The 9,934-nt window shown below is 36.7% G+C and overlaps 1 protein-coding gene across 1 annotated transcript in view; it reads left to right on the top strand.

The window, feature by feature from the left end:
* JAKMIP2 (janus kinase and microtubule interacting protein 2) overlaps positions 1 to 9,280 on the top strand; it is an 85,795-nt gene extending 76,515 nt beyond the window's left edge. The window contains exons 19-20 of the mRNA XM_007949133.2: positions 5,579 to 5,644; positions 9,230 to 9,280. Of these exons, the coding sequence (XP_007947324.1) occupies positions 5,579 to 5,644; positions 9,230 to 9,280 (117 nt within the window). The remainder of the gene's footprint in view (positions 1 to 5,578; positions 5,645 to 9,229) is intronic.
* Positions 9,281 to 9,934: the final 654 nt, after the last annotated feature.

The raw sequence follows: 9,934 nt of genomic DNA, 5'->3' as shown, positions 1-9,934 counted from the left end.
TGTGCCGTCGAGTCGGCCCCGACTCATAGCGACCCCTCCTTGGGTTTCCGAGACAGTATCACTATGGAAGTAGGATTGCCCAACCTTCCTTTAGGGTGTAGTCCACTCTAAATTCTAGAGCATATCACTATTAGACAACTTCACTTAGATGGCTCTGAGTAATCTCAAATGGAACTTGCATATGCATTCTTGTCCTTACCTCCCACCTCTCTTCCTGCTTAATTGTGTGCCATCAAGTCAATTCCAACTCACAGCGACCCAAATCACTCAGCCAGGGAACACTGGAATCTTCTCCACCTTTTACCTCCAATAGTTAATGTAGCACCATGTCCAACTGGCATTCCCCCTAAAATGTTTTTGAAACTGGTCTATTCTGTCTCTCCTTGTTATCCCAAGTGTGTGGATCTTTTATTACTATAGCAGCTTCCAGTGTTGCCAAATGTTCTTTGAGGTAAATTGACTTCATCATCTACACATCCATTCAGCCAAACATTTAAATGCAATTTCCTGTGTACTAGGTACCATGATAAACAGAGAACTCATCAATAATAGATCCTGCCCTCAGAAGCTTAGGATCTATTGAAGACAAAGGAGATCAACATAAAGAAAACTAATTATGACATAAGTTGATATGGGCATAAGGGAAGCATATATAATGTACTGTAGGCGTAGTGCCTAAGGCATTTGGCTACTAATCAGAATGCTGGTGGTTCAAACCCACCAGCCACTCCTTGGAAGGAAGGTGGGGCAATCTACTTCCATAGTGATACCACCTCAGAAACCCAAGAAGGGGTTGCTCTGAGTGGGATCTGACTTGATGGCGGTGAGTTTGGTTTTTTGGTAGGAACCTAGGTATGGGAAAAACTTCAATTCCTCTCTCTTTAGTCTGTCACATATACCGTTACAGATTCTCCCCCCTTTCTTCATGTTACATTTCTGCTCAGAAGCTTTATTTCAAGTTAAATCCTATGCATGTCTCTTCAGGTCCTTCCTTTGTTGGTTATGCTCCTCAAAACCCTGATTTCAGAGTTACTCCAGATCATACTTTGCTCTGTGCTCAGACAGGAAGTTCTGGTACCACTTGGGCTTTGAATTCTCTACCTTCAACCCTTTGTTTACATGACTGTTCACCACAAAATGTCTCTGTTTCTGCTGCATTTATCCAAACATTCTAATTTTTCCTGTCCCTGTTCAAGATCTACCTCCTCCAGGATGCTCTTCCTGACAGCCATAATGGATTGCACACTACTGAAAAATTCTACATTCCATACCATGTTATATATCATTCCAAACCACTTATTGAGGGTCTGCTATATACAAGTGTTAGGAATATCATGGTGAACAAAGGCAGAAAGGTCACTACTTTCATATATCTTACAGATGAAAAAGGACAGAGCAAAGACACAAATGAACAAATGACTGAGGTAATTTCAGATAGTTTTATGAAGAAAATTATACAAAACGTGTGTGCATTTGGGAGCGGTATTGGCAAGTTTAGAATGATTGTTCAGAGAAGGCCTCTGTGAAGATAATTCTATAGCACAAATGATGAGAAGGAAGTAACCACATAGAGATCTTGGCAATGTGTCCTGGAAAACAGAGACAGCAAAGACTAAGTCCCTACAATGAGACTGAGTTTTAAATCTTCAAAGATCAGAGAGAAGACCAGTATAGCAGAAGCATATAGAACCAGATTAAGATTAATATGAGGTGAAGTTGGAGAGGTAAGACAGGGCCAGATCATGTAGGACTTTAAAGCAGCCTAGCTCTTCCGTCTTCCCCTTCCTCACTGTCTTAAAACTCAGGGGACTGCTATGATCAGTTTACATTTTAATGGCTCACAATGACTGCTGTAGATGGATATAAGGTGGACAAGATTGGAAGCAGGGAGAATTATTAGAACCAGTTGAGAGTTGATGGTGACTTGGTGGACTTGGTAGCAGTGGGCATGAAAAGAAGTTGGTAAAAAGGGATCAATTTTGGAGCCAATAGAATTTCCTGTTAGATTACACAGCAAGGGAGTGGGAATGGAAAAGAAATCAAGCATACCTCATACCATGTAGCATAACTAAGTCATTCACCAAATATTTTTGGTTAGCTTTTCCATGCTAAAGGGAGCTCTGGTGGTATATTGGTTAAAGCATTCACCTGCTAACCAAATGGTCAACAATTCAAACACACCAACTGCTCTGCAGGAGAAAGATGAAGCAGTTGACTTCCATAAAGATTTACAGCCTTGGACATCCAGTGGGGCAGTTCTACTCTGTCATAGGGATTACTATGAGTCAGAATCAACTTGGTGGAAGTGGGTTTGGTTTGTTCTCCTTACTGAACTCATTTAAGTATTGAAGATTGGTGATGAAGTTTTACGTGTTTTTTGCCACTGTGTACATTTTTTATTTCATTTTATTTTTCCTTGGTTTCTAATCTTATGTCCCCATGTGGACCTGATAGTTCCTTGAAATCAGAAACTAATAGATGATTTACATCAGATACATCCAGCACAGTCCTGAATGTGCAAGGAGGAGTCCAATAAGCACAAACCTAATTGATAAATAGATAATGCAATAATGTAACATGTCCATGATTTTCTTAGTGTAATACCTGCTTCCACATCCCATAGACATACCAAAAAAATTACTTGCACACTCAAAGTGAAGATGTCTAACAAATTATTTTACTACATGTGATTTTGGAGCATGGGCAGCCCTAAAGAAATACGCACAAGCACACGCAACACACACTATCAGCATTCAATTCTATCCCTTCTCCAGCATTCATGGTCATATAATTTCAAGGTCAGCCTCACTATCATCAAAACACAGATCTCAGCAGGGTTTCTCAACCTACACACTATTGGCATTTTGAATGAGATAACCCTTTGTTGTGGGGTGCATTGTAGGCTATCTAGCATTATCCCTGACCTCCACCCACTAGATGCCAGTACCACCACCACTCCCCATTCATGACAATCAAAAATGTCCAGACAATTACATAATGGTAATGGTTGCATAAATTCACAAAGATGCTAAAAACCATTAAACTGAATAGAACAAATAAAGAATTAAATGAACAAACAAAAATAAATCAACAACAACAGAAAAATCTAGACATTACCAAATGTCTCCTGTGGAACAATACCACTGTTTTAGAGAGAGGAGGATATGATTCCCAAGATCAAGAGGTTTTGTTCCAGCTTTCCTTTTACATGTGTGTATGCGTATACACACATTTATTGTGTTAGCAAAACCTCTCTATGTTATCAACCACTTGGCTTCCAGTTTTTTTTTTTTTTTTTTCAGATTCCTGTTCTCTATTTCCCAATATTCCCAACAGTGACATTAAGTAACAAACCTACAATGTATAACCACGTGCAGTGCTTATAAAAGGCCTTTAGATTGCCAGACATAAATTTGTAGACTTTTTTTTCACTTGTAAATAATCAGCTGTTTAATATTGATTTCAAATCTGTGCTACTGAGTGAAATTTTGTTATGTAGTTGACATGTAAGATCAAAGATAAATCTAGAATATTTTTTTCTTCAGGATTATCTGTGCAATTTTTACTATGCTTTTCCTATTTTATGAGTTCCCTCCTTGAAATTTTCTTAAAGTTTAATTTTTATTTTGTTTAGGACAATTAGCCAATCCTGTTTTATGAAGAAATTCTATCCTAAAACAGGGTTGAAATGTTGAAATGAGATTGAAAAGCAAGTTAGCAAAAATCAAATAGGATAAATGCTTTAGCCATTTTTGGGGGATCCTCCCACATCTCACGCCAAGCCTGATGACAATGAGTTGGGAACTATACCTCTCTCATGAGGGAAGAGATTTGGAAGGACAGGCCAAGCAGAGAGGGGCAACTAATGTCTGGAAAAAATATAATCAGTGGCGATGATTTTCCACAACAATTATGGGTAATTTTTGAAACCTGTAACTACTCTCTAAGTACAGAAAAACATACACAAGTAGTTCCTGACTTATGATGTATTTGAGTTATCATTAATGACACAACTGTCTTTTTTTTTTTTTTTTTTTCCTTTTGGTACATATTATTGTCTGTAACATGTACTGTATAAAATGTTGCAGCATGTAATTTGCTGATGCTATCATTCTCAGATGTTTACTCACAGATGTTCAAAGCTCTGGTTTACTACTCAAAACACTGCCCAATAGCAAGCTATGGCCTTGTCTACAATAAAGTTGGTGTCAGTGTCAGTGGTAATTAATAGAAATTTGGGCAATGTTCAGCTCTAACTATATAAGATGATTGATTTGCACACACACCTGACAGCTGTTACTTGATAATACTCCAGGACATCTTCTTCATGTAGATGATCTAAAGCAAGACGTGAAAGTGGTGGTGTATCTACCTCCCAGTATCACAGCTGTGATTCAGCCTATGGATCAAAGGGTGATCACCACCTTCAAGGCATACTGTCTGTGGGCTATGTTTGTTCAGGCAAAGCTGCAGCAGATGTAGCTACAGTAACATTGCATGATTTCTGAAGAACTATAGTATTCTTCAATGTATCTGAAACATTATATCTTCCTGGCAAGAAGTTACAGGAAAATGTATGAAGAGAATATGGAAAAAAAGTGCTGAGTTATGTGAATAAATATGATAGAAGAGATCAATGGAGAAATCATTTATATGATAAGAATACTGAATTTAAAACTTAACATCACTAATGTGGAACTGCTTGTAGATTAACAAAGTAGGAGAATTGACAGATCAGCATTGAATGGACTTTGAAGAGGAAAAAATGCTGAAGAAGTAAGAAATAATGAGGAAGAGAAAGGAAAGAAACTGTTTTTGTTTGTCTGGTTTTTAAGTTATAGTAAAAAGATTAGCTGGGATTTTTTCTAACCTAAATCAGGGGCTTCCATTGTTTGAAAACATGGACCCAGATATGGGTGGCTTTGCTGTAGTCGATAGGCAGATTTGGGAAGAAGTGAGGTATATCCAAGAAATATATGAAGAAGAAAAATAAAGGACCATACAGATAACTCTCACTAATTTTTCTCTCTAGAAATACTATCCCCATTCCCAAGGGTAATCCAGATGTTCCAAGATCTTCCACAAATGGAGCTATTACCATACCTCTCACTAATTTTCTGACTAGAAATGCCATCCGCATTCCTAGGGATCACCCGGATGATCCAGAACATTACACAAGTGGCATTAGTATTGCAGCTGATAAAATGCAATGTTGTCCCACTCATCTTCATTATCAGAGTAAATGTTTATGATTTGTGTATTTTTATGTATGTATGTATTAAGATATATTAAGAAGTTTATATGCAATGTTTCCAACCCACAAAGAAAAGTATTGGATTTATAAAGATACTACTAATAAAAGGCAATCATATTGAAAACTAAAAGAACTGAGGTATTCAACATGTCAGAATTGAACCCCATCATACATCAAGGATTACCTGTGTGGGATATTTCCATTTGTTGGTACTAATGTTAATGTTTTTTAATAGAAAGTTTTATGCTTTAGGTTGGTGAATTTTTTTTTTTTTTTTTTTTATACATTAATGCTTCCTTTATTTATTTATTTTTTTCCTTTCAGAGAATTCGAGACTTGGAAGATAAAACAGACATCCAAAAAAGACAGATAAAGGACTTAGAAGAAAAGGTATGTGTTAAGTTGAATATCTATGTTAATCATTATCTCTTTAATCAGATTATAATATTGGTTTTGTTCACTGTTTTTTTCTTTCTTTCTTCTCAGTTATTTTATGTAGTTACATAGACTCACAGTTAAGCACCTGGATTCCGATAAAAAAAAATCTTCTATCAGAGATTCACTTTTTGTGCCTTTTATGTTGATTTTTCAATTTTATAAGTGTTTTATTGTCTGTTTCCCCTTCCTCATCTTCATTTCCTTCCCAAAGTTTCCTTCTTTTTTATTTTACTCTTCATCATTCTTACTTTTTAAAATCTTTCTTAGCACCTTTAAAAAAAATCCTACTATTCATAAAAGCCCTTTCTTCCTTGTGCTACCAGTTTCAACTAAAAAAAAAAAGTTTAAAAATTTAGGTTCACACATGGAAATTACCCTCTCCTGTTACTTTTCTAGTGGTTTTTAAGATTAACTACTTCTTTCAAGTCACGCAACTATTCTTCCGGGTAAAACATTATTCTGTGCCATTGAGCACAACGACCCTGAAACATAGTGGTTAGTAAAGAGGCCATTTGGAAATGTGTTCATTTTGGAAGAAGGGGGAGGGCTCAGACAGAGATATTGAGCTATACAGTCTTGCACAATAAAGAACTATCATATTCAAGATGCTGAGAGCACTCTATTGAGAAACAACAGCAAGAATATCTAAAGGGTTTTCTCTGGAGTCCCAATCTGATTGACTGGAAGAAGCTGCCTAATCCCTGTGTTGAAAAGGGATATGACTATTTTTAGCCATTCCTTCCATAGATATCCAAAAAGAAAAGAGCAATCCATTTGCAATTCCCAAAATTTATTTGTCTCTGGTTGCTTCCATAGTTACCCATCTATGTGAGATCAGAGGTAGTTGATGGGCCCCACGAGGCAGAACATGAGGGACATCAGATTCTTATACAGAGTGTGTCTTCAGGTGGTTATTTGACCTTGTGTCTAAGCAACATCTATAAAACAAGGATGATAAGACTTGCTTTCACCTCTTGTCATGTCTTCCACGAGGAGCAAATGAGATCACTTATTTGAAAATTACAAAACATCAAGAAATGTAACTCAGATTAAGCAGTGTAATGTGAAAACTTTCCAACCCTAAATTACACTTCCACTGCAACATATTGTTTAAATTTCCTTCACTTCAGAAGTGAGCTACTCAGTTTTGTGAAATTGAATGAGTCAAAAGCCCAAATGCAGTAAACTAAGATTAGGTCTAATTTCCAAGTGGTTAGCAGGAAGACCAACAGAAGGCAGAGCTTGCTCCCATAGCTTCCCTCATAGTTGAAGACATGCCTCATGTCTTCCATTTTCCACATTTTGGATGGCCAGCTTGCGTCTCCAGCCATTCTCTCTGCTCATAGTCTCAGCAGTACACATGTTAGCTAAGGGGAAGTCTACAGTTAAGGCAGTTCTGCCCTAAAATATTGATGATACTCTTTAGTCCACATTCAACTGATTTTTTTTTTTAATGTTCTTGAAGGGAATTTTCTATATCGACGAGTGTCACCCTAGCAATTCTCTAAATAAATCTCACAGAAATTTTGAGAGGGAACAATAAGAATATTTTCATTATCATAATTTAATGTGATCTTTTTTCACAATTATTTTGTTCTAAACTTCCTAACCTTCATGATAATGGGGTAATGTACTTAAAATAAAGATTCCTTAGCTATGGAAGCTGTGTATTCCACATGAGGCTGTAAGTTAAACCACATCAAAAGCAATCTAGTTGACTTTAGACTAGAGTTGAACGGGCAATAAGGTTTATTACACACCTTCTATTCACTTGACTTCCGTTCACTTGATCTCAGTCCTACCCACCCTAAACCTAAAGAACACTTAGAACAGTGAAACCTTTCATTTTTGCCCTTCTAGTACTTGAACACCCACTCAAAGTACATTGATATTCTTTCTCTGTCACTAATTTCCATATCTCTGGTTCCTACAAACTAGGAGATAATAAAAAACATAGTAAAATGACTTCAGTTGTGTGCAGCACTTTAATATGTGCAAAGCACTTCTACTTTCATCAATTCATTTGATTCTCATAATCATTCTTTGAGACAGGAATATCAGATATTATATTTTTTATTGTATCAATAATAAAGTGATGGTTCAGAAAGATTAAACAACTTGCTCTGTATTATACAAACAATACATGGCAAAATCAAGACCCCAGGTCAGAGTTCCTGGTCCAAGTGCAAGATCTACCCACCAAACTACATGGTCTAAGCATGGTGTTGAAAACTAAGTGATGGACATCTACTTTCTCATGCCCAGAAAGGCAAGGCTGATGTCTGACCTACTTAGGCAAGAAGCCTTCCATTTCTCTTCTCCAACTTCTTCTGCTGCAGGTAACATCGTGTCACTCCTTATCTTCAGAGAATGGAAAAAAGGCACAGAGTTTCTGCTTTTCAGAATAACAGCATACTTACCAATACAGGCTTCTAGCACCATAGTTATAATTTGTATAGTAACACAAGAGCCCTATAAGCAGTGGCATTAATGAAAATATACAAATAAGATGAGCAATATGAGAAGACCATTCATGACCCTTATTCAGAGATATAATATCCAATAGAATGTTATTGAAGTTTGATGAACCAAAAAGTTTACTAAGTCTTTCAACATAAATCACCAAATAAATCAATATTGTTAAAAACTGACCTGACCTGTTACCTAGTTAATAATTAGTGTATGGTTGGTTATATACCAGTACTGCCAAGCATCTATTTGTCTATCTGATTAACTTCTTTACTGAAGATGCCTGAAGAATAGAGACAAATTGGATTCCATTTAACTTCATCTGCCAAATGAGAGAGGCCCATCTTAGAAGCATGACAGCTAGAACAACATCATACATTCATCCTCTGAAGTGTCTATTGATGTAGAAGCATATTTCATGCCAACAGGATGGCCCTATCGCCTCAGTTACCTAGGGGAGACCAAATTTATACCTGTTGTACTGTTTCAATTACAAATAGTGTATTCTTTCTTTCTTAGAAGTGTTCCACTGTGGATAATTAATTATATGCTCCTCCATATTAATACTCTCCCTTCTGTGCCTTCATCCTAAGCAATGATAGCATTGAGTGATTAAGTGATGAGTGATGCACACTCTGATCATATTTTTTTTGTTTTTCAAATAACTTTTCACACATGAAAGAGAGAGACTAATGGAGTAGAAGTCAGGAAATCTAAACTCCAACCCTCACTGTGCCATGAAATTTTATGAAATTAGACTGTTGATTTACTACCTGGGCTTATTGTTCTCAATTATAAAATTAGGAACTTAGACTAATTCTCTGTAAGACAGCCTCATAATTCTAAAATATATAAATCAATGTTAGTCAAACACCAGGTATATATTGCGTTACTTTTCCAATATATAAATGAAAGTATGTCGTTGTTGTTGTTTTAAACAAAATGGTACTTGGTGTCTCTTTGAGAAGTGATCAGACTTGAGCAATGTAGAAAAACTGAGGTTTTATACTACCTGAATGACACTACAGAAATTCAGATTTACATAATATTCTTCTTTTTCTTCTGCAGTTTCTGTTTCTATTCTTGTTCTTCTCTCTTGCCTTTATTCTATGGCCTTGATGTCAAGGTGCCTCTTAAAGGTAAGATGCCATTTAATTCTCAAAATGTGGTTCTAAAAGGTATTTGAGAAGAAAGATGCTGCATATTGTTACCAGGCCCATGTTTTGTTTTGTTTTTTTAAAAAAGCAACTGGGTTTGGTTTGCTGAAATGTTCTAAAAAACAATAAATAACTATGAAGTAAGCTGTTGTTGTTGTTGTTTGCCATCAAGTCGGCCCTGACTCATAGCAACCCCTCCTTGGGTTTCCGAGGCAGTATCACTATGGAAGTAGATTGCCCCATCTTCCTTCCGAGGAGTGGCTGGTGGATTTGAACCGCCAGCCTTCTGGTTAGCAGTCAAGTGCCATAGTCACTATGCTACCAGAGTTCCCATGAAGTATGTTAGGAGTAAAGAAATATGGGGTTTAGTCTTATGGGTATTTTTTTGTTTTGACGTTTTTTTTTCCCCCTGCTTCAGTAGAACCTATGAAATTCAGGACCTTTTTAAAGCAGAAACCTGTCAGAGAAGGAAATTCAAATATTTCCACTAATAGAGGGCAATAGAATAGAGGTAAAATGGCACCCTGTCAAAGGCAGAAAACTTGTGAGACCCAGAAAAACAAGGCAGTCTCTTTGAGTTCCCGCTTTCCCAGGTTTCTCTGTAATTAGTGGAAAT

This window comes from Orycteropus afer, unplaced genomic scaffold (genome assembly GCF_000298275.1).
Source record: "Orycteropus afer afer isolate SDZICR_OR568_19922 unplaced genomic scaffold, OryAfe1.0 scaffold00238, whole genome shotgun sequence".
NCBI lineage: Eukaryota > Metazoa > Chordata > Mammalia > Tubulidentata > Orycteropodidae > Orycteropus > Orycteropus afer.
The sequence above is the reverse complement of the archived record's forward strand: the minus strand, read 5'-3'. Positions and strand labels throughout refer to the sequence as shown.